This window comes from Scyliorhinus canicula, chromosome 3 (genome assembly GCF_902713615.1).
Source record: "Scyliorhinus canicula chromosome 3, sScyCan1.1, whole genome shotgun sequence".
In the NCBI taxonomy this organism is placed as follows: Eukaryota; Metazoa; Chordata; class Chondrichthyes; order Carcharhiniformes; family Scyliorhinidae; genus Scyliorhinus; species Scyliorhinus canicula.
This window is the reverse complement of record NC_052148.1, coordinates 25,459,730-25,484,797: the sequence shown is the minus strand read 5'-3', so window position 1 is coordinate 25,484,797 and position 25,068 is coordinate 25,459,730. Positions and strand designations below refer to the sequence as shown.

At 45.1% G+C, this 25,068-nt stretch overlaps 3 protein-coding genes across 5 annotated transcripts in view; 1 reads left to right on the top strand and 2 right to left on the bottom strand.

Moving 5' to 3' along the window:
• The window catches only part of thnsl2 (threonine synthase-like 2), an 86,937-nt gene extending 85,774 nt beyond the window's left edge, over positions 1-1,163 (bottom strand). Inside the window, exon 1 of the mRNA XM_038793225.1 lies at positions 1,142-1,163. The gene's annotated coding sequence lies outside the window, so the exon portion shown is untranslated. The remainder of the gene's footprint in view (positions 1-1,141) is intronic.
• Positions 1-13,296, top strand: part of LOC119963868 (fatty acid-binding protein, liver-like) — a 30,646-nt gene extending 17,350 nt beyond the window's left edge. For both annotated transcript variants that reach the window (XM_038793227.1, XM_038793226.1), the window contains 4 exons: positions 8,515-8,582; positions 9,403-9,575; positions 9,766-9,858; positions 13,173-13,296. In XM_038793227.1, the coding sequence (XP_038649155.1) occupies positions 8,515-8,582; positions 9,403-9,575; positions 9,766-9,858; positions 13,173-13,262 (424 nt within the window). In that variant the 3' untranslated portion in view covers positions 13,263-13,296. The remainder of the gene's footprint in view (positions 1-8,514; positions 8,583-9,402; positions 9,576-9,765; positions 9,859-13,172) is intronic.
• A 10,215-nt stretch (positions 13,297-23,511) lies between these two features.
• The window catches only part of LOC119963864 (histone-lysine N-methyltransferase Smyd1-like), a 70,369-nt gene continuing 68,812 nt past the window's right edge, over positions 23,512-25,068 (bottom strand). For both annotated transcript variants that reach the window (XM_038793217.1, XM_038793218.1), the window contains one exon: positions 23,512-23,688. In XM_038793217.1, the coding sequence (XP_038649145.1) occupies positions 23,530-23,688 (159 nt within the window). In that variant the 3' untranslated portion in view covers positions 23,512-23,529. The remainder of the gene's footprint in view (positions 23,689-25,068) is intronic.

The window sequence follows — 25,068 nt, the reverse complement described above, 5'->3', positions numbered from 1 at the left end:
TTGGATTTGTAAGACTTCTTACTGTGCTCACCTCAGTCCAACGCCGGCATCTCCACATTATAATGAACAGTGTAGCAGTTTATAAATTCCTCAATGTCAGTTTAAGTCCCCAATGGGAACCATGGGCGAAATTCTCCCCCCCCCACGACGGGTGGGAGAATAGCGGGAGGGCCTTCCCGACTTTTTTGACGCCCTCCCGCTATTCTCCCCCCCCCCCCGCCGAAATCCCGACAAGAATCGCTGCCGCCGTTTTTTTACGGCCGGCAGCGATTCTCAGCTGTTAGAAGGGCCGAAGTCCCAGCCCTTTACGACCTTTTTACGAACGGCAAACACACCTGGTCCTGCCGTTCGTAAAAACGTCGTGACAAACTCGCAAAAAATAATGATGGCACCGATTGGCACGGCAGTACCACGGCCGTGCCAAGGGTGCCATGGGCCCGCGATCGGTGGGCACCGATCGCGGGCAGCGGGCCCGATGCCCGCGCACTATTTGTCCTTCCGCCGCCCCGCAGTATCAATACGCGGGGCGGCTGAGGGGCAACCCGGCCCGCGCATGCGCGGGTTTCGCGCAAAAACGCGATGACGTCACCCGCGCATGCGCGGGTGGAGTCTTCCCACTTGCGCATGCGCGGCTGACGTCATATGACGCGTCAGCCGGCGCTAACTCCGGCAAGCGGGTTTAACGATTTTCGTTAAGCCCGACTTGTCGGAGCCTCCGACGTCGGGCTGCTAGCCCCGACGGGGGACCAGAATCGGTCCCCCGTCGGGAAGGGGCGCAATGCCGTAAAACCCGCCCGGGTTTTACTGCAGTTTTACGATTTCTCCCGTTTTGGGAGAATTTCGCCCCATATGTATGACTTTGGATACCTTCTCATTGTATTATTAAGTAACCCACTTGTCTGCGTGGGTTTACTCCAGGTGCACAGGTTTCCTCCCATAAATCCGGAAAGACGTGCTTGTTAGGTGAATTGGATATTCTGAATTCTCTCTGTGTGTACCCGAATAGGCGGCGGAGTGTGGTGATGAGGCACTTTCACAGTAGCTTTATTGCAGTGTTAATGTAAGCCTACTTGTGACACTGGTAAAGATTATTATTTTTATTGCCTGAAAGATCTACGGGAAAGACTTGATGGGCACCTACCAGTTAACCCAAGGACACGTTGCTCAGTTTTGCTTTCAAGGTCCACAATTATCAATATGTCTGCATCTCTTCAGGGTAATTGGAATAATACACAACAGTCACCAGCTCAGAGGCTCCTGAAAAATTAAGTTCCCAGAATTTAGAGATAGCTGGATCATAGAATCATAGAATTTACAGTGCAGAAGGAGGCCATTCGGCCCATCGAGCCTGCATCAGCCCTTGGAAAGAACACCCGACTTCAGCCCACACCTTCACCCTATCCCGGTAACCCAGTAACCCCACATAACCTTTTTGGACACTAAGGTCAATTTAGCATGGCCAACCCACCTAACCTGCACAGACCCAAGCCGGGAAGCGAACCTGGTACCCTCGAGCTGTGAAGCAGCAGTGCTAACCACTATGCTATCGTGCCACCTCTGATTGCATCCTCTGATTTGAGTCTCCTCATGAATGCTGAGATGTCTTCTTCTATCAGGTTGCCTGACAACTTCTGATAATATCAAATTTTTGTTTGAAGGGCACACCTTCAGAGTGATGTCTGGAAGCCTACATTCCTTGACACCCATCTGATGGAAATCCAAAAATGAAAAGGACTGTAGCCTTATCTTTTTGCCATCATGGCAGAGGAACACATTCCGGTGTACAAAAGGGAAACACCAGCTATGGAGAATAACACACTCACTACATAGGCCATCCAGTTTTCAGAGAGAAGAACTTGCATTGATGCTGCATTTTTCATGACTTCCAAAATGGTTACAGCCAATGAGAACAGCCACAACTTGACAGTCCCTTTAACATTGCAAAACATCCCAAAATGCTTCACAGGAACATTATCAAACAAAACAGTCATGGAGCCATTTCAGGAGATAGAACATAGATCATACAGTGCAGAAGGAAGCCATTCAGCCCATCGAGTTTCAGCAACCCACTTAAGCCCTCACCTCCACCCTATCCCCGTAACCCAATAACCCCTCCTAACCTTTTTGGTCACCAAGGGCAATTTATCATGGACAATCGACCTAACCTGCACGTCTTTGGATTGTGGGAGGAAACCGGAGCACCCGGAGGAAACCCACGCACACACGGGGAGAACGTGCAGACTCTGCACAGACAGTGACCCAGCAGGGAATTGAACCTGGAACCCTGGCACTGTGAAGCCACAGTGCTAGCCACTTATTCTACCCTGCTGCCACAGTTAACAGATCTGCTCTATGTCAGCAGATTTACATTCGTATCACCTTCCATGACTTGACAATGTCCCAAAGTATTTGGCAGCCAATGAAATACTTTTTGAATTGCAGCCACTGTTGCAATATTGGGAAGAAAGAAAATATTCAGACAGCTGAGCATCATGTTGGTTGAGGAGTTAGGTTTGAAGCAACATTTTAAAGGAGGGGAGCCAGGAAGAGAGAGAGACAGAGAGGTTCAGGAGGAAGTTCCGGGGTCGAAAACAGCTGAAGGCACAGCCACCAGTTGGGGAATGATGGAAATCTGGGATACGCCGGAGGCAAGGATTGGAGGAGTGGAGAAATCTCGGAGGGTTGGAGGTGGTTATGGAGATAAGAAAGAGAGGGAGTTTGCTAATAAGGGTGAGAGCTTTAAAATTAAGGCACTGCTGGGCCAGATAGCAATGTCAGTTAGTAAGCACAGAGATGATAGGTGAACCGCACTCAACACAAATGAGGTCAGAGGTGTTCTGGATGAAGAGCAACATTGGAAGAAAGATGGGAGACCAGCCAGGCATGCATTGGAATAACCAATTCCAGGGGTAAAAAACACATGAATGCAGGTTTCAGCAGCAGAAAAGCTGGGACAGGGTTGAATGTAACAGAGGAGAGGGATATATAAGCAATCGCATTCGCGGTGAATCAACTGGGTTGCCAGGACTGCAAAATCTTGGTTCAACTCCGGCAGTGGTCAGGGTAGGGAATGAAGATCGTGGCAGGGATGAAGAACTTGCTTTTTTCAACATTTAAGTGGAGCACATTTTTACCCATCCAATGCTGAATGTACTACTTTCGAAGTGTAATTACTTTTAAAATGCAGGATCGGTGGCAGCTAAAATGCACACTGAAGCAATATAAACGACCAGCAAATCTGCTTTTGCACCATTGGTTAAAGCATAGGGGCTGCAGAAGCCTCTCTCGATTCAAAAGTTCAATTGTATAGAGTAAACATTAGATTGGTGCCTTGTATTCCTACTTTGCTCATTGAATGTAGTTTGCAAATCAATACAATCGTTACTCCATGAAAATTACACATGATGATTTAAACAGCATAGCGTGTACATTCCAAAAAAATAGTAAAACAAAAGGCGGGATGCTCCGGACCCCCAGCCACGTGTTTCTCGGCAGCCCGCCCGCCATTCACTGGCGGCGGGATTCTCTGCTTCTGCCGCTTTCAATGGAAATTCCGATTGAAGCCACCCCATGCCACCGGAAAACCTGCAGGTGGGAGTGCCCTGCCCACGGAACCAGGGAATCCCACCGCCAGCGAACGGCTGGAGAATGCCCGCCAAGGTCAGATGTTTTCCCCTATCTTCTTCCATCCTTCATGCAGCTCTCTCATGATAAAGGGCTGAAATTAAGATTGACTAGGACCTCCTAACCCGAATCGTTTTTCTCAAAACCTTCAAAGTGCAGTTCCTTACATGCCTCAATCTCACCCTTGTACACCCTTTTAAACCCAATGAATGGATCATTACTTTCTACTGATTGGGTGGTATTTTCCAGCCATTCCCGCCAGCGGGATCTTCCAATCTCACTGACGGTGGCGCCCCCTCCACAGGCTTCCTGGCAATAAAGGATGCGAACAACAAGAGACCTTGTTGACAGTGGCTGGGCTGAAGACCCTTCCATCGGCCAATGGTTAGGCTGCCTCCGCGTCTGCAAACAAACAGCATGGGGTGCATGGGGGGGGGGGGGGGGGAGAGGAAATCTCTTCAAATATGCTGCTCTATGATCTTTGTCTCTTCCCTTTGTTTCTCATCACAAATTATTACCTATGTCTGTGTTCTTTCTTAATTCTCTTCCCCAGCCTGAGGAAAATGAGTCCAACTATATTCAAAATATTGAGCCCAATTAGAGAGGGTAATAACCCAATCATATGGATAACTAATCCAGATGATGTGAGGTGAAACCTCACCGTGGCACTTGCTGTCAGTTTAAGAAACCCTGGAAATCGAAATGTTGGTGGAATGGGATGTCAAATTGGCGTAAAAATGCAACAGGCTCACAATCTGGTTCCTCACTGGTTTAGAGGCTCCAGTGCCCAGACAAATGTGGTTGACCCTTAACTGATGTGAATGGCCTAGCCAGCTACACAGCTGCCTTAAAGTTTCTGTCGCGTGACAAGGGCAATAAAGGGCAGGCTTGCCAGAAATTCACATGTGCCAAGAATGTATTTTTTGACGAGGAGGAGGACAAGGATAATTAAAAAAAATAATACATTTAGAGTGCCCACTTCTTTCTTCCAATTAAGGGGCAATTTAACGTGGCCAAACCACCTAGCCCGCACATCCTTTTGGGTTGTTGGGGGTGAGGCCCACGCAGTTACGGGCAGAACGTGCAAACTCCACACGGACAGTGACCCGCGGCAGGGATTGAACGCGGGTCTTCGGCGGCATGAGGCAGCAATGCTAACCACTGCGCCACCATGCTGCCCTGAGGACGATGATGATGAGGCAGCGCCGGACCAGCACGGGCTAAAGGATGAGGCCAGGGGGAATCCTGAGGACCAGCCGGAGACTGCAGGACAGTTGGCAGCAGTAAGGGTCTGGAAAGTCCAGAGGGGCAGGGAGGCCCTCATAATCGGCCGATACACCGAGGATGTGGCCTTGTCTGTCATACCCCACTCCCATTTCCCACCTTCCCAGAGTATGTGCCACATCACTCCAGCGCTATCAGTGGGTCGCTGTCGAGGGCATGGGGGGTGTTGATAACCCGCAGAGAGCTGAACGCCAGTGCTCCTAAATCTATGCCATTGTCTGACCCCCTACCCGTCTGCTGAGTGTTCGTTCACACCAATCACCTGCATGCACTGTGCACGGGCCAGGGGGGTGTCTGGAGAGATGGGCCAAGAGTTCAGAGGTCAATCCACATTGCGGAAGAAAGTGACAGAGGCGTCATAATGGTTGTGCACGAGGGTGTTTAATGTGTAACAATTCCCGATGGTAACACCATGGCAGTGGTACCTGGGTGCCAGCCTGGCACTGTCAAGGTTCCCAAGAGGCACTGCCAGCTAGTAGAGGCACTGCCAGGCTGACATTGCCAAGCTGGCATTTTTCCCCACGATGGGGATCCGTCCGTTCCCATTGAGGTAGATTTCAGCCATGTAGAGGGACAGGTAGTGCTGGGGAAGCGGAGAGCTTGCAGGAGGACTCGGACAGGCTAGGAGAAAGGGCAAAGAAGTGGCAGATGAATACAATGTGGGTAAATGTGAGGTTATGCACTTTGGAAGGAAGAACAGACATAAAACAATTTTCTAAATGAGGAAAGGCTTTGGAAATCTGAAGCACAAATGGTCCTAATTCAGGATTCTCTGAGGTTAACATGCAAGTTCAGTTGGCAGTTGGAAGGGAAAAGCAATGTTGCATTCATTTTCAGAGAGCTAGAATAGAAGAGCAGGGATCTATTGCTTAGGTGTATCAGGCTCTGGTCAGACCCCATTTATGAGCAATTTTGTATGCCATATCTAAGGAAGGATGTGTTGGCCTTGGAGGGGGTCCAAAGGAGGTTTACAAAAATGATCACGGGAATGAAGGGCTTGTCATATGAGAAGCGGTCGAGGACTCTGGGTCTGTATTCGATGGAATTTAGAAGGATGAGGGGGGAATCTAATTGAAAATTACAGAATACCGAGAGGCCTAGATAGAGTGGATGTCGAGACTAAGACCCGAGGGCAAAGCCTCAGACTGAAGGGACGATCTTTTAAAACTGAGATGAGGAGGAATTTCTTCAGCCAGAGAGTGGTGAAACTCTTTGCCGCAGAAGGCTGTGGAGGCCAAGCCACTGAGTGTCTTTAAGACAGACATACATAGGTTCTTGATTAATAAGGGGATCAGGGGTTACAGAGAGAAGGCAGTAGAATGGGAATGAGAAATATCAGCCATGATTGAATGGTAGAACTGACTCGATGGGCCGAATGGCCTAATTCTGCTCCTGTATCTTATGGCCTTATACTTCATTCTGAATTCCTCTTCCAGGTTATCTTCGATGGCTCAATGTTTGGTTGAACAGTAAGGAGAATGTGTTGGTAGATTTTCTTTTGAATTTCATTTTTAAAAACTGTACGTAAATCCACAATACAAAACATTGCCCTAAAATTATCATAGGTATTCATTTTTAAGTTAAATAAATCCTGTAATCTTTATTAGTGTCAACTCTTCCCTTGGAGCTCTCTCTAGTTGTTCTGGTGGCATTATCATTCACCACTCTTGTGTGCAGGCAAGAAGCTGAGTTCTGCAGAATCTTTTACCAATTGTTTTCTTAATTGAAGGTTAATCAGAGTTGATTGTTATGATTTAAACATTGGCATCTTTCTCTGAATTCCTCTGGAAATAGCCTGATTTCAATTAACAAGCTCTTATTTTTTCTAAATCGCACCAGGCTGAAGGTCCTATAAATTGTCTCTTTTGCCTGTTGTTCAAGAGTCTCTTTAGCTTTTTTTTTTATTTCTAAGGTATTCTTTTGCTGAACTAGCTGTCTCTTTTGTCACCCATTGATGAAGTGGTTTTTATACAGTCCTCCTCTTCCATAGTGGATTGTAGTTTGTTGGGTTAGGGCTAATTTAAACTGAGCAGCAGGTTGATTTTTTGTGGAAAATCACTTCATCTAACATTGCTACAACTTTACATTTCTAGATGATTTGGGAGCAGGGGAATGATAAGAGAGCCAAAAGTTAGTCAGGAAACCTGTATCTTAAATTTGTAAAGGATGTTTTGTTTTTGGGGAACAAACTGTTTTTCTTTTGAGTTGTGTATATTATGAAGTCTAGTTTTTGCTGCCAGTGGCTATCATGTGTATTGGTATTCAGCCTTTGGTTTAATTATGGCATTTTTTAAAAGAAGGCTTTGGTATTTTTTTGTGGTATAAATTATTGGTTCAATGTGGCTAATCCAGTATTTCCTGGGTTGCTTTGAGTTGAGTGAATTGTCAGGCTGCTTTGATCAGAATGTTGTATTTTATTGAATCATGATATTGTTTGTCAAGATAATGGTCTAATTTGATCCAAAATGTCACTTTTGTATAATTAAATGGTTCCTTGCTACTTGGTTTTTGTCTTGTGGCAAATAATAAGCTGGAAGTGTAATTGCCTTTGGGATTCTTATGACCAGGCCAGCATTTATTGCCTTTTCCTAATTGCTTTTTTTTTGTTTGACAGTTTAAAAAAAAATGAAACCTGTTTTGGGCCCTAAATACATTTTTGTGAGCTGCTGTCTGATATGTTACTGGTGTTCCATAGTTTGCAGTGTAGGAATATGGGATAGAAGATGAACTCTGGAGGTGGGAATTGGAGCTGACTCGAATTCCCCTTTGGTGGAGTGGATGTCATTTACTTGGTTCCTTGTCTCTGTGCAGTCACCCAAAGATGGGTTCAAACACTCCCTTTATCAAATCTTGATTTCACATCGGAGAGCTTAATGGAGCTAATTTGACTTTTAACATTGATACCACATTAATAATGCATTTTGGTAAAATGGGATATTTTGAGCAGATAAGGGCAGAAGTAGATGCTTGTACAAGAGGAAATGGCATTTATAATAACTACACTGGCAGGTGAAGCTAAAAGGAATGTAAAGTATGAACAGTTGGTGTACTTCTAGGTAACTTGTTGAAACCCACTAGTACAGAATGTGACCACCATCAGGAATCAAAAGTTGGATCTTGGCCTTAGGAGTGGCTAGTTTTACAGCAAGGATATCCAGGCACTTAAGCATTTAAATGAGCACTTGAAACACTTGAAACTCCATAAGCATAAAAGCCTGATGCTGGAAAATGGGGATGAGTAGATGGGTGCTTGATGGCCAGTGCAGATATAAAGGACCTCTTTGTGTGGCATAAGACATTGGAAATACTGCATGGCATTCTTATGGTCCTTGAGCAAGCACAATAATGCTGGGAAGTAATTAACGCAATTTGCAGTTTCATAGAAGTGGGTAGATGCACAGACTCCACAAAGAATTGGACTGATTTTTACTGTTTTTACTGAAAGGGGTGGGTTTTGTTCTTGATACATGATGATGAGTTGATATTGAACAAATATGCACGGAATGGACTATTGAGTACTTTGCTAAATAAAACTTGATATTGATTACTGTCTCTGGTAAAGGATCCATATAATCTATCCCTATCCCTCAAATTCTTAACCATTAGAATGGACTTCAGTGGACGTTATGAACTCCAGAGTCAAGAAAATGTGGAACTATTCATGGAAGCTCTGGGTAAGCTGAAGATCAATTGTAGAATGTCAAAATATTGATGGACAAGCTTAACCATTCACTGCTTTCCCAGGAGACTGGATTGAGATGCTGAACATTGAAAGCACGGGGTGGGTGGGTGGGTGGGGGGGCTTGGTTTATGCTGGTCTTGGTTATCTGCCTGGTATCTTTGATGGGTTTTGATATGCCTTTCCATTCTGAGGCACATGGGTTGGAATTTAATGATACAGCTCTTTGCTAGAGCTATTCAAATTCTGCTTTTTCCTTTTGGTTGAAAACCTGTTTACTCCTGATATTTTTAAAATAAAATAAACCTGTATGCTTCCATTACCAACTCATTGGCTAATGACATGTGGTTTACGTGAGCACCTAACATTTTCTCCAGTGCCTCAGAAGCCTTCCATCCCTGTCATCATATTAGACCATCTCTATCCTCTTCATAGTTTCTAAAAATGGGAGTATTTGAGACCTAATGGGTTGAAGACTCCAGGAACTGAAGTACGTCATTGTCCCTTTGGTCTGTTACACAAGTAGGCCTCTGGTCTGTTACACCATGATCTAATTGAATGGTTTTAAATTAGATTATCTTTGATCTTTCTCAAGTTCAAGCCTAGCCTATGACATTTGGCCTCAATTGACTTGACCTGCTTATCATTGATTAGTTCTCTCCCCTGCTTTTGCACTTTAATGCTTCTCGTTAAAACTAGTCATCCATACACAAACTTGCTCTATTACTTTTAAATGCACGTAAATTATTGTAGTTTGACATCCAAGTCCATAAATCTGTATTTGCTACATATGTGGTCCATCTTGTGCTTTACAGGTGTCCCAGATGACATGATTGAAAAAATCAAAGGCCTCAAGAGAGTTACTAAAGTTGTTCAAAATGGAGAAGATTTCATAGTTGCTATCCAAACTGGTGAAGAACTGTTAATCAATAACTTTACCCTTGGACAAGAGACACAGATGCAAACTCCTACAGGAGAGAAGATAAGGGTAAGATAACAAGCCTCTTTTGATTGGATGATCAGAAAATGACTATCCACTCCATTTCCAGTATAATTTTCATGCACATCCAAACCTTTCTTAATTCAATATTAGACTCTGACTGTGACTTTACTTTTCCATGTCATAGGCCATAAGAATTTGCTATAACTGACTGTGATTTAACTTCTCCATGTTGTAGGCCACGATGAACCTTGAAGGAGGAAATAAACTAGTAGTTAAAGCAAGAGACTTTACTTCCATTGCGGAATTTGATGGAGATCAGTTGACTAATGTAGGTTTTTCATTAATATTCCTGGCAGTTTCTATTGGCAAACCTGATACATGCATTAAGTTAAATGTCAATTGGGGGAATGGCTAACTTGTAAGGTCATAAGGAAACCACCACTGAAAAATGTGGTTTTGTGAAGATAAATATCACGTTTATTTTTTTTTGGTGGGGGGGGAAGATCCACAATGAAATGCTGAATATGGACAGCTGCATGCACCTTTTAAAACCCATTTTTTTTAAAATGGGGGTGGGTTTTCTGACTGTGGGTAATCGCATGGTCACTTGCCCTTGAGCAGTTGGAGCTGTTAAATGTTGGGTAAAGTTTCCCAAATCCAGATGTTTTACTGAGTACTTGTAGGTGCCCATGTCCTTGAGGTCATGGGTTTGGGATGTTCTGCAGTTTCCTCCCCATGAAAGATCTTAATGGAAATGGAGAGCCAAGGGCAACGGCTAGATGACCAAGGAATTGGTGTGTATAGTTGATGCAAGAGTTTAGCACAAGGTGGAGAAGCTGTGGGCATTAAAAGGAGGAATAGTAGCTGAATGCCTGGTTGAATTTTCAAACTGGGTGAAAGGAGGTTAAAAGTGGCCATATTATAGCTGGACAGGATCACAAACCCCTGAGTTGAACTGAGGAACAAAAGCAATGGTTTATCCTAGAATTGGGATAGAGCATTGCAACATGGGGGGGGGGGGGGGGGGGAATAAACAGAAGGAATACTTCTGGATGTTAGGAAATGAAAACGGGTGGAAGGTGTTCCTGTTCTACATTCCAAATTTCAAAAGCAGAAGGGACAGAGGGTGTGTGCGTGTGTCCCAACCTGTCCACTGCTGCCCCTCATTCTTTTATAGATCTCCATAAGATCACCCCTCAGCCTTCTGCACTCTGGGGGGTGGGGGAAGGAAAGAGTCCCAGTCTATTGAGCCTCCTTGTAACTCAAACCATCAAGTCTTCGTAGCATCCTAGTATATCTTTTCTGCACACTTTCTACTTCATAATATACTTCATAATATACTCAAACCATCAAGTCTTCGTAGCATCCTAGTATATTTTTTCTGCACACTTTCTAGTTTAATAATATCCTTTCTATATAATAGGGTAACCAGAACTGTACTCTGTATTCAAAGTGTGCCCTTACTAATGCACTGTACAAATTCAGCAAGACATCCCAACTTCTGTACTCTACCTTCTGATCAATGAAACCAAGCACTGATCCATGAGGCACACCACTGGTCACTGGCCTCCATTTTGAAAAACAATCCTTGGTTACATCCAGCTAATTTTGTATCCAATTGGCTACCTCGCCCTGGGTCCTGTAACATACCATTCTTGGCAAACATCTTGCTAAAGTCCACGTAGGCAATGTCAGCTGCAATGCCCTCATCACCTTCTTGGTTACTGCTTCAAAAAATTCTGTTAAGTTCATGAGACATAGGTTTTCCACTCGAGCCATGCTGATCTGTCCCTAACCAGTCCTTGCCTCACTAAATGCCTGTAGACCATGTCTCTCAGAATATCTTCTTTAAAAACTTGCCCACCACCGATGTTAGGCTCACCAGGCTAGTTCCCAGACTTTTCCCTGTGGCCACGGCCCTTAAGCAAACGCACAACATTTGCAACACTCCAATTGTCAGGCACCCCACTTGTGACTGTTGACCATTCAAATATGTCTTCTCGGGGACCCATAATTTCCTCCCTTGCCTCAACATCCTGGGATACATTTCATCAGGTCCTGGGGATTTAATTACCTTGATTCACTTTAGAGTAAGACTTCCAACACCTCCTTCTCTGTAATATGTACACTCCTCGAGACATTATTTCCCCCAAGTACCTTAACATCCATGCCTCTTCCATACAATGCAAAATATTCATTTAGGATCTCACCCATCTCTTGTGAATCTGCACATAGATGATCTTGTAGATCCTTGAGGCCCTACCCTCGCTCCCTTGATTTCTTTTTTGCCCTGCCCTATGTATTTTCTACAAAGTTTGCTTTTGTTTTTGGCATATCAATAATTGAATGTAGGGAGAAGCTTGCAGATGATCCAGAATTAGTTGAGGTTGATGGTGAGGGAGAAAGGTATAAAACTGCAGGAATACTTGAATTGGTCTGGTAAGCAGCTGGGACTGAAGCTGGCAAAGTTTTTGGAGGTCAAACACTAGGAATACACAATGAATGGTAGGACAGTGTGACAGTGTGAAGAAGTGTAGAGCAAGGGGAGTCTTGAGATGCCATATCCACTGATCACTGAAAGTTGTTCCTAACTAGATTCCTTCTGCCCCGCGAGCTGGAAAGTGATACTAGAATCTGTAAAATGTCTCATTTCAGGAAAGATGTGCTGCACTGAGGGCAGATGCAAAGGAAAGGAGAATCTTAACTGGGGAATGATCAGGTAGTCTTGGGTTCTAGTCTTGGCACTGGAGAATTCTTGCATTTTTTTATTGAGGAACTTGGATAGCAGGTGGGGCCTAATAACTGGGAAGGAAGCTTTCACCCCAAATCATAGAATCAAAGACTTTACAGTGCAGAAGGAGGCCATTCAGCTCATCAAGTCTGCACCGGCCCTTGGAAAACACACCCTACACAAGCCCACACCTCCACCCTCTCTGTAACCCCACCCAACCCAATCTTTGTTTTGAACACTTGAGGGCAATTTAGCATGGCCAATCCACCTAACCTGCACATCTTTGGACTGTGGGAGGAAAACGGACCACCCGGAGGAAACCCATGCAGACACTGGGAGAACGTGCAGACTCCGCACAGACAGTGACCCAAGCTGGGAATCGAACCTGGGACCCTGGAGCTGAGAAGCAACCTGGCTAACCACTCTGACCATGCTACCCCAGCAATGTGGTAGGGTTAGGAACTCTCCACATTTCCCCCAACAGTGACCCCGATTACTCAATTTTATGTTTTGCAATGAATGCATCAATGCACTTGGCTTCAAGGTGACAGACCAAGAGCTGTAGCAAGGGTACAGACCAAAAGCTGGGAAATGAGATGAAACTGGATTGTTGTACTTGCCTCACCAGCAGAGCAAGCCACTCGGTTCGAGGGCAATAAGAATTGGCAACTATGCTGGCCTTGCCAAAAATTCCTACATCCCATGCAGTAAAGCTTGACCAATGAAGACCATGCAGTGAAAATGTGACTTATAAAAAATGTTTTCAATCTTTATTTCTCAAGTGAAGTGGAATTTGTATTGACTTGTTGCAGCTTGGGACCTTTGTTCACTAGGCCTTAGGCCTGCAAATATCCATGGCATTTTAATACAGCTTGACTGTCACTTCACCTGCTTGTTGTCTTCTCTTTCAGACGATCACTTTTGGAAATGTTGTTTTCAAGCAAATAAGCAAAAAGATTACAGAACCGGATGTTGAAGAAGATGCCTGTAGTTCATTGTAATTGCAAAAAAATAAAACTTGTGCACAGATCAGTAGCGTGACTAGTTGCTCCTCATTTGAACTTCAGAAACTTTGTTCTGGTCCTGTGCCAAACACTCAACTGTGTATAGAAGAAAAAAAAATGAGCTTGGATCAGAAGTGAGCTTTAACATCCAATTAAAATATGGAGGGTTTTGTGGCTGGAACAGCTCGGGCTATCTAGGAATTTGAAAACTTGGTCACAATTTCCCCTGATACCCCAATGTCGGGCAGGAAAAGCTGTTCAAGCAACTGTGGCATCCTCTGCCATATAGTCCCATGCTTGGTTTTTAAAAAAAAAAGGAAGCTGGTTGGTGTAGTAGCATCAAACTGGTGACCACCAAGAAAATGGTGTATTAAGATGATGAGAGGTAAAGGCTGCTGTACCCAAGTGCCTGAATCCAAACAGTCCCAGGATTCACATGTGGTAGTCACCACTGATTGTATAGTAGTTGTAATGATGATTATTAGAGGTAATACTGTAAGGCTCCTGTAGGTACAGGGGTAAATCCCTACCTGCTGGCTCTGCCCAGTAGGCAGAGTATAAATGTGTGCACACCCAAGCTGCTTCCATTCTGGTAGCAGCTGCAGGCGGCCACATGTCTCTGCTTAATAAAGCCTCGATTATTCTCTACTCTTGTCTTGTAGTAATTGATAGTGCATCAATGCTCTTCCCTGATTTAGCTGAATGGGTCACATGAGCCTCGGAGCTCCCCTTAAAAGGGTCAGCCTGCCAGTGATATTGTCCTTCTAAGGTCAGGCTGCAGCTGCCATTTTCTTTTTGATGACTACCCCCAATGCCAAGTGTCCACCTGGAGGTGTTGTACTCCAGTGGGAATCTTACTTGCCAGATACATGCCGGGGGAGACCAGTTGTGATTCTCTCACTTCCTGACAGCCCCCAATGCCAAGTGTCCATCTGGAGCTGCTGCACTTCAGTGGGAAACCTGCTTGCCAGATACACAGCTGGGGAGACCAGTTGTGATTCGTACAGTTCCTGAAGTCGCACTGATGTGAATGGATATTATGACCTGTGTGGGGAAAGAATATTTCAGATGGAAGAGGCCTTGTCAGATACAAATGTTCCGGCACTGAATGGTGGGCAGGCAATGGGCCCTGTCACTGGGGGAGTGGACAATCCATCATGCATTTACGTCAGTGGCAAGTGATTTTCGAGTACCTGCCTAACAAATGGAGTGGAAAGTCCTAACCTTAGTCTTCACTAAAATTCATTTTTATTCATCTGCAAAGTTTTTCTTTTGTCACTGACTTAGCACCAAAGAACACAATTGCTAGAAGAATAACTGAGGGCATGTGATTTTTTAATTTCAGAAATTTTCAGGCTACCTCTTGGTGCCAATATAGTTAGAGCTGTTGTAGCAGCTGAAATAATAGCTGAATAGCCCAGCAGTCACCATCTGAGCCTATTCAGGGAGATGTAGTCATTCCATCCAGCTATCCTGGCTCACTCTAGCAATGGCCCATCAATCTCCAATTGAGTAAAATAGTTCGACATGTGGGGCACAATTGCCCAGCCACATTGCGCTCTCGTTCAGGTGAAACAGGGTCAGTGAATAGCGAGAGAGGCCGAAAAGCAGGAGAAGCCGAAAACGAGAACCGCATGGCCAACAGTTTGTGATGTAACCGGCGCGGTTCTCTTGGTGCAATCAGGATCCCACCAGAGCATGGGGAGAAGCCATCAGCACTATTTCCATAGAGTTAACAGGAGGCACCCCTTGTCCATTAGCCTCCCCAGCAAGTGGTCACGCAGGCACCATTAGTACTCCTGAGTAGCTATATTTACCCACAGGCAAAGAGCCTGGGGATGCTGGGCTTGCTGCCCCAGTGCTTGGCAGGGGGAAGGGGCACCCTGTCTGGGGTGCACGCAACCCAAGTGGATTTCCATGGGTGGGCAGGCTATGTAGCTCGTGGAATTCATTGCTTTTTGGAAATCCAAGTATATTACATCTACTGGTTCCCCTTTATCTATTCTCGTTACCACCTTGAATTCTAATAAATTTGCGAGTCATGATTTCTTCTTCATGAAGCCATGTATCATGTATTTCTTAATGAAGTTATTACATCCTTTTATAATGGACTCTAACTTTTCCCAATGACAGATGTTATGCTCACTGGTCTATAACTACCTTTTTAATGACATTTCCCTTTTCTGAATAAAGGTGTTACCTTAGAATTTTTCCAGAATTTAAGGATTCTTAGATTATTTCCAAGTGCATCCATTACATCTGTAGCTATTTTCTTTGATATCCTGCGATGCAATCCATCAGGTCTCGGGGACTTAACGACCTTTAGCCCCACTAGATTCCTCGTAACTTGTTAAGTTGGTGTATCCTGAACTCCAGATATCGTCAAACCAGAGTTGTAGCAAAACGTCCCCTTTCATATTAGTGCCTTGAAAGGGATAGTGTGGTCATTGTAGTGAAGAGGAAGTGCTCATAATGGCATTCCCAAGACTTGTTGGATTTGACTAGTTTTTTTTTACAGGAATAGGGCATTTGGACTGTGGAGCAAACTGGAGCACCCGGAGGAAACCCGGCCACACAAACACTGGGAGAACGTGCAACACCACGCTGCCCAATTTCCTTTTCCTGCACGTGAAACTGCCACACCAGAGGCACAAAGTGTCTGATTCGCCCACTCCGGGGGTCATCTGAGCACTTCAATAAAGGGGGCGCTGCATTTTAACGGCTCCACAGAACTTACTCTCATTGAAGCCAAGAGCATAGCAGCCACCAAACCAGCTCCTAGAGTTACGGAGCCATTTACTGAATGCCGTGGAGGAGATACAGGCTACAATATGCCCTCAGGCTGGCAGGAGACGCTGCCAACAGCCTATCCAAGAGGCCGGCTGTGCAATTCAGAAAAATGAATTACTCTCCAATCAGTTAGAATAAGTGCTTCCTGTCTACTCTGTGCACTGCATCCTCCCGTCACCCCCCAGAATATCACCTCCATCACACATGCCGAAACCTCGCAAGGCCCCAGGACCCAACATCCCACCAGCATCCTCACACCCTCACTGGCACTCCTCACCAGCACCCTTCCCAATTGTATCTTTAGCTAACAGGACAAAATAAATAGATTGCAGATGCACATAGGTTGCAATAAACATAACAGAGGTTTATTAAATAGATCTTCACTGTACAAAGGCTAGTACTAGACTAAAGCAAAAGCCCATGAAGTAGCCGATGAAGTCACGTGACTTGGTTCCTAAAGAGAAATTGCACACAACTACAATAACCAAATATATAATATCCCGCCCCCTTTACTTCCAAGGCCCAACACAACGAATGACTAGAATTTTAAAATAGTCATTTGCATATCTAGATAAGTGGAGGCGTCACGTTATTACATTGTAATAACACAGTCAATTGCAGCGATCAGGGAGGTGTCTATTTCTCGCTGGTTGCCTGTGCACTTCTGGGCCATTTTAATTCTCAACCTTAGATGTAACTTCAGGTTTTCCAGTAGATGTCTCTACCCTGGAAGGTGTTGCAGTCTCTTTATCTAAGGGGAAAACCCATAGTGGCAGGTACACCTGGTGCAATCTCTGCTTCTGTGCATGGATTAGAAGTTACAGTCGGATGGGATGGAGACCACTACCTCTTGAAGTAGCTCTGGCACACTGATACGTGTTGACAATAATTGATCCACATGGCATCTCCACACAAGGTCGTCTGTCGTTTAGACCATGTAGGAGATTGGACCAGTCTGATCCAATACCATCACAGAGACCCACTTCTTACTAGTGGTGTATCTGCACACTAACACTTGTTCTCCTTGTTGAAACCACCCTGAACTGAGAGCACGTTCAGCTTCAATTCTTCATCAGAATGAACTGCTCCCGCTTCACTGTGGTTGTTCGTTTCTTCCACAATGTGAATTTTCTTAGTTGAATTTGTCTTGTTTCTTCCTTTGAGTTCTGTGTCTTACTTTGGGCGCTCTTCTCTGGAGAAGTTATTTTACTCCAGCCAGATATTGCGGTGTGGCCAGTTATGCCGCAATGTTTACATTGGCTGTCCACAAAGCAAGATGGCGCCGGAGCGTGGCGACTTTCTGTGAGCTCTCACACACAGATCCCCTTCCTAAATCTCCTCCAATGACCCGACCCTGGCCTCTACCTGGAAGTGCATGAGACTCAACCCGGTAGCCTAACCCAGATCTTGTGTAATAGGCAGTATCTTCAGAGTGCTTGTAATAGGCAACATCTTTAGTGCGCATGTAATAGGCAGTGTCTTTAATGTGCATGTAATAGGCGGTGTCTTTAATGTGCATGTAATAGGCAGTGTCTTTAATGTGCATGTAATAGGCGGTGTCTTTAATGTGCATGTAATAGGCGGTGTCTTTAGTGTGCATGCAATAGGAGGTGTCTTTAGTGTGTATGCAATAGGCGGTGTCTTTAATGTGCATACAATAGGCGGTGTCTTTAATGTGCATGTAATAGGCAATGTCTTTTGTGCGCATGTAATAGGCGGTGTCTTTAGTGTACTTGGAATAGGTGGTGTCTTTAGTGTGGTTGTAATAGTAGGTGTCTTTAGGGCGCATATAATAGGCAGTGGACTGGATTCTCTGCCGGCGGGGTGCTCCATTTGGCCAGCACCTTGGGGGTTTTCCGACGGCGTGGGGCTGCCCCACAATGGGAAACCCCATTGACCAGCCGGTGTAAAGGAGCTTCCCGCCGGTGGGGTGAGTCTGAAATTTGGCACGGCGGGGTGGGGAACCCAGCCCAGCACCTTTAGTGCACATGTAATAGCCGGTATCGTTAGTGTGCTTGTAATAGCCGATGTCTTTAGAGTGCATGTAATAGCCAGTGGGCGGAATTCTCTGTTCCTGAGGCTAGGTGACGGCGCCAACGGAGAATCCGTAGGTGATTCACGACGGGAAAATAGGCGTGAACCCCTCACCAATTCCAGTACCAGTGTAGGGCTAGTGACGGCACTGCATGGAACATTTGCGGATTGCATAGAAAACAGCCACAGAATCACCGTGTCAAGGGCTGTGCATGTGCCCCCCCCCCCCCCCCCCTCCCCTCAGCCCCACAGCCCTAGCAGCAGCCCACAGCTAGCGGCACGGATCCCAGACAAGTGTAGCGGCGCTGAACGCTGTGGCAGACGGTACACCAGGTTCCCGACCGCTGGGATCACACGTGGCTTGCGGCATCGGGAACTCGGTCCATCAGGGTGGAGCGTCGCAGGTGGGCCAGCTGATGACGCAGCAACGGCCTTGCGACTGTACAAGGCACACATCCCGATGCCGCTGATTTGGAGGGGGCAGAGCATCGCCAACCGCCGCCTACCCAGAATCCGGCATTGGAAGCCATTCTTCTCCCAATCGCCAATCCCAATTTTTGTGCCAGGCTACAGAGAATCCCACCGGCTTGTAATAGGCAGTGTCTTTAGTGGTGTCTTCATTGTGCCTGTAATAGGTGGTGTCTTTTGTATGCTTGTGATAGGTGGTGTCTTTAGTGCGCCTGTAACAGGTGGTGTATTTAATGTGTATGTAATAGGTGGTGAAGTAGCATCACTATTGCGTTGTGAACCAAAGGAATTGTGAGGTACAAAATTCTTCTGTTACTCCAATAGCCTTGGCGAGAGAGCCGTGCAAAGAAAAATAGAGCAAATGCTTATTTTAGGTTTTCAGTGGTTCTTCCACCAACATTATAAGGGATGACTAGGAAAACATCTGGGGAAATGAATTTCCATATGACTGTAATTTAGCCATACTTTCAGAGCAAGAGGCACAAGAAAGATGTGGGGCTGCAGGTCAGTTGACCAGCTTTAATGTTCCATCTCAGTTTTGGAATGTTAGCTGGTTATTGGGAGTGATGGCCAAGCATGGATGTTGGCCAGGTCTTGCTGCATAGAACTTCCATAGAATCTCTACAGAAGAAGTCCATTCGGCCCATCGATTTTTGCACCGACCATCTGAAAGAACACCCTACTTAAACCCACGCCCTCGGACATTAAGGGACAATTTTAGCATGGCCAGTCCACCTAACCTGCACATCTTTGGACTGTGGGTGGAAACCGGAGCTGCCGGAGGAAGTAGATAGGAGGTGGGGGGTCAGGTCTTGTGGTCGGGGGGGGGGGGGGGGGGGGGGGGGATGTCGGCAGAAATGAGAGTCCTGTTGGATGATCAGAGGAGCAGACAGACCCCATTATGGAAAAAGCCTGATGTTCAACAACAGAACGGAGCAGTGGAAAATGTGCCATTAACATGATCTTTGTGAAGTGAATTAGAGAGAAATTAGCCTTGGAATTGTTTTTCTGTGCCATCGGAATGGAAAAGGACAGGAAAAAAGGAATTCCAATGTAGGAGACAGCTCCGATAGATTGATGCTAAAAAAAAATCTTTGTTAGTGCGATTAGTAAGAGAAAGCAATAAGATTTCTTTAAATAAAACTTTTATTTGTGATGTTTGCAGCTGGCATTGTTTGTAATTTCAAGTACATGATGAATATAATTCAACCATTTTATGCAATATATATTTTTATCATCTAATGCCCTTTGGTAGCTTAATACGTTTTATTACAAAGTGTTCTCAGGCATTTAAGTAAAGCAGGGCAGCTTAGAGCACAACAAGGCAACAAAGCATTGTAACATTTTTATTGTAAACCCATTCAGTGAAATATTGAATTTGGAAGGCCATTCTGATCTTAAGTGCTTAACTATTTTATTTCCCCATTTAACCATACCAGGGAGAGTCATGTAGGCAGCTGGGAAGGTCTCAACATGGCCTAAAAAATTATTGCTCTTAATCTTGCATCAAATTTTTATTTAATTCATTCAGAGGATGTGAACGCCATTGAAAAGGCAGCATTTATTGCATTTATTGCCTATCTCCAAATACACCCTCAAGCAGACAGTGGTTGAGAGCTCAGAGCTTAACCATGATGGTGTCGGTTTGGAGTCACATATTGTCCAGACTGGGTATGGATGGCAAATATCCTTCTCAAAGGCCATTATGAACGAGATGAGTTTCATGACAAACCAGTAGTAGTTTCATTGACACTATTACTGATGCTATTTTTTTAAATTCCAGATTTATTTTAAGTTTAAATTCCCAAACTGCTGTGGTGGGATTTGACCCTACGTTCTCAAATGCGGGTTTCTGGGGCACGAACCCACAGTATCGATCCCACAATTCTTCCGGTATTGGGAGAATTATCCCGATCTACCTTATTTTTCTGAAACGATTCTCTTTATTAGTTTGAGTGAGAGGACCAGTGTTTCTCAGACGGAGAGTGAAAGCAAAGCAGTCAGATATATTCCCAGGTCAACAGGAGGTGCATCTCTGTCAAGGAATCTATTGCCAAGCCCAAAACTGGTCGTGTGCTTGTATGCGTGTGGGACATGGGGGAAATTGGAGATTCTCTTCTGATGCTTGCCTTGCAAAGTGAGAAAATCATAGAAACTTAGTAGCTAAAATCTCCACAGATCTGGAGGCAAAAATGTCTGCCTATAAATAAAAGTGCCAAATTTACCTCAGAGTCATACAGCATAGAAAGAGGCCCTTTGGCTCATCATGTCTGTGCCAGCCATCAAGCACCTATCTACTCGAACCCCATTTTCCAGCACTTGGTCCGAAGTCCTGTATGCTCTGTCTCCTAGCCTTTCTTTCCGCACAAGTTTGTAACACAGGGTTTCAAAGCTGATTTTTTGAAATCACCTATTTAAACAAAGCAATCCCTTTGAACTGAAGAAACCACAGCCCCGAGGGTCCCAGGTTCGATTCCCGGCTTGGGACACTGTCTGTGGAGTTTGCACATTCTCCCCGTGTCTTGCGTGGGTTTTCTCCGGGTGCTCCGGTTTCCTTCCACAGTCCAAAGATGTGCATGTTAGGTGGGTTGGACATGCTAAATTGCCCTTAGTGTCTGAAAAGTTTTGGTGAGGTTACTGGGATAAGGTGGAGGTGTGGGCAAGTAGGGTGGTCGTTCCAAGGGTCGGTGTAGACTCTGGGCCGAATGGCCTCCTTCTGCACTGAAAATTCTATGATTCTATGAAATAATAAAGTTGGGCCCATTCCTGAGTTTCAAGGGTAACCAGAATGACAGCAGTCATGCCAATTAACTCATTCCACTTCTTAACCGCACCAGAGACTGAGAAGTGGGGGTTAAGTCATAACGGTGAGTCTACCTTCCGTTAGTCACGTGTCCTTTCTGCTCTATTGTGGCTCTAGTCATCAGATGGGCCATGACACCAGAGCTCATAGAATATCTATTCTACCGTTTCTGCCATTGAGGAAACTTTAGGATTCAGATTTACAATTAAAAAGACTGGGGCCATTTACAGGAAGAGCAGAGTTTTATTTACTTGAAGGGTTATACACATGCAAGTCACTCATTCCAGACAAATGTCACGAGCTCGGTCTGGAAATCACGAGATCTGGTACTCAGCGCTGTTCCACCCATTAATTTCTTCCCCAAAGCGGCGGCACGGTAGCACAGTGGATAGCACTGTTGCTTCACAGCTCTAGGGTCCCAGGTTCAATTCCCTGCTTGGGTCACTGTCTGTGCGGAGTCTGCACATCCTCCCCGTGTCTGCGTGGGTTTCCTCCGAGTGCTCCGGTTTCCTCCCACAGTCCAAAGATGTACAGGTTAGGTGGATTGGCCATGCTTAATTGCCCTTAATGTCCAAAAAGGGTAGGTGGGGTACTGGGTTACGGGGATAGGGTGCAGGTGTGGGTTCAGGTGGGGTGCTATTTCCAAGGGCCAGTGCAGACTCGATGGGCCGAATGGACTCCTTCTGCACTGTAAATTCTATGATTCTATGAAAGGAGATTTATTTTCAACACAGCAAGTTGTTTACTTGGAATGCACAGCCCAAAAGGCTTGAGGAAGCAGATTCGATAGAAACTGTCAAAAGAAAATTGGGTATATACATTAAAAGGTAAAAAAATGGTAAGAGTATGGGGAAAGAGAGGATTGAGTGGAAGTAAATGGGTAGCACTTTCAATGAGCCGCCACAGGTACAATGGGATGAATGGCCTCCGTCTTGGCTGGACAATCCTATGAATTGGTCATAATCCCTATGAGACCCACGGGGAAACCATTATCGATCTTCCCGTGGGGCTCGAGCAGAACTGAACAGAAAGGCTGGCCCAAGCAAGGACCGGGTAGTTTCCTGCCCCGTTAGGAACTGTGATTGTAGATAGTGACTGCCATGGGCAGCTTATTGTTTTTTTAAAATTAAATTTAGAGTACCCAATCTTTCTTCCAATTAAGGGGCAATTTAATATGGCCAATCTACCTACCCTGCACATCTTTGGGTTTGTGGGGGTGAGACCCACGCAGACACGGGTAGAATGTGCGATCTCCATACGGACAGTGACCCGGGACTAGATCCAACCCGGGTTCTTGGCGCTCTGAGGCAGCAGTGCTAACCAGTTAAAAGAAATATTTGTTACCTAATGCTGGCTCCCTTGGGCATTGAAGAATTGCTATTGCCAGATGGATCCCTGGTCTGCGCATAAGAGTATATCACTAGCACAAAATCAACCTGTGACCATAATCCAGTGTTTATATTGATGGTGTTCCATTGGCAGCCATACAGTGTACCTGCAGCCCCCAGCACACCATCAGCCTTAGGGGAGGAGGCAAACAGCTCTCACCAGGATTTTCCTTTCTCTGTCCCCTAACCACTGGAGGCAAAGAAACCTCAAGGATCTGTCTGAACTGGCCCAGGACTGGATTGGCAACACACTGAATGGAAAAACAATTAAGGAGAGCTGCACATGATTGAGCACCATGATAGAAGGAAAGAATATATGATCTTATTGAGGGGGGGTAATTTTAACCTAACCCTGTTTATCACTCTTTGATTACTCACTCCATGCCCAATGTTATTGTCCACTGCAATGAACGAGGGGTTATAGTGGGTAGAACACAGAAATGGCGTTCCACCCAGAGTAAAATTACTCCCGATATGTGCAGTTCTCCCCCCCACCCCATTCCACCCTGACTAGCCAAGGCTGATACTGCCTTTGTGAAAAGCATGTTCGACAAACAGTTTGTTACTACTTTACAAGTACACGCGTCATGTGGAAACACATGATTGCACAAAATGCCATTTTGCGAGGGGAAAAGCGCTGCCCAATTTTTCTTGATTGCTGTCGGAAGTTCTGGCTGCAACTGGATTCTCTTCGCTTTTGTTCCACACCCACCTTCAACTGCGCGTTACGCCGCACTAATCAATTCAGAACCCACGCAACAAATGACCAAACGCAAACATTTTATTTTTTCCTGTGGAACAGCTCCTTGATGTACTCGCCGGATGGCTCTGCCATCATATGCATTTTCTGGTTCTTCAAGGCTGCCTCTCTCATCTGGTAATAAAGATATTCATTGTCCTTGAACATTCGCAGTTCCATTTCCGTCTGGCACCGCATAGTCTGTGAGACAGGCACAATTCAACTAATCAGTGCTGTTTTAGAAAAGAGCCTGTGAAATAAACTACCAGAATAACTTGGATTTATATAAGCACCTTTACTGTAGCAAAGTATCTGAGGAATGTAAATCAGATATAATTTTACACCTGGTCACATTAGGACAGATGAATAAAAACTCAATCGTATCTTTCAGGAATCTTAAAAGAAGAGAGGGGTGGAGAGGTTCAGGGACACAATCCTACAACTTAGGGCCTTGGAAGCTGAAGGTGTAGCCAACAACCTACTGGAATTCTTCAAGGATATAACAGAATTGATGAGTGGGAGCCAGTGGATGTGGTTTATTTGGACTTTCAGAAAACGTTTGATAAAGACCCACATAAGAGATCAGCATGCAAAGTTTAAGCGCATTTGAACAAAGAACAAAGAAAAGTACAGCACAGGAACAGGCCCTTCGACTTTCCAAGCCTGCACCGACCATGCTGCCCGTCTAAACTAAAATCTTCTACACTTCCGGGGTCCGTATCCCTCTACTCCCATCCTATTCATGTATTTGTCAAGATGCTCCTTAAACATCCCTATCGTCCCTGCTTCCACCACCTCCTCCAGCAGTGAGTTCCAGGCACCCACTACCCTCTGTGTAAAAAAACAACTTACCTCGTACATCTCCGCTAAACCTTGCCCTCAAACCTTAAACCTATGCCCCCCAGTAATTGACCCCTCTACCCTGAGAAAAAGTCTCTGATTATCCATTCTGTCTATGTCCCTCATGATTTTGTAGACAAATGTGATCAGAGGTAGTGTATTGAGATGGATAGAAATCGGATTGGCAGTCAGGAAACAATAATAATAATAATCACTTATTGTCACAAGTAGGCTTCAGTGAAGTTACTATAAAAATCCTCTAGTCGCCACATTCCGGCAGCTGTTCGGAGAGGCTGGAACGGGAACTGAACCCACGCTGCTGGTCTTGTTCTGCATTAAAAGCTAGCTGTCTTAGCCCACTGTGCTAAACCAGCCCATAAGTTGGAATAAATGGGTCTTTTTCTGAATGGAAGGCAGTGATTATTGGGGTACCGCAGGGATCTGCGCTGGGAACCCAGCTATTCACAATAGATGTTAATGCTTTGGATGAAGGGACTAAATGTAACAGCTTCAAATTTGCAGATGCCAGAGTATACATCAAGGAAGCAGCTTATGATATGTGAAGAAGCATAACACAACATTTTCCACTGCATTGTTAGTCCTCCCAAAATGCACCACTTTGCACTTTTCACAGTTAAATTCCATTTGCTATTGTTCTGCCCATCCGGCCAGCCCGTCTATATCACCTTGTAATCTAAGGATTTCCTCCTTGCTATTTACCACACCACAAATGTTTATGTC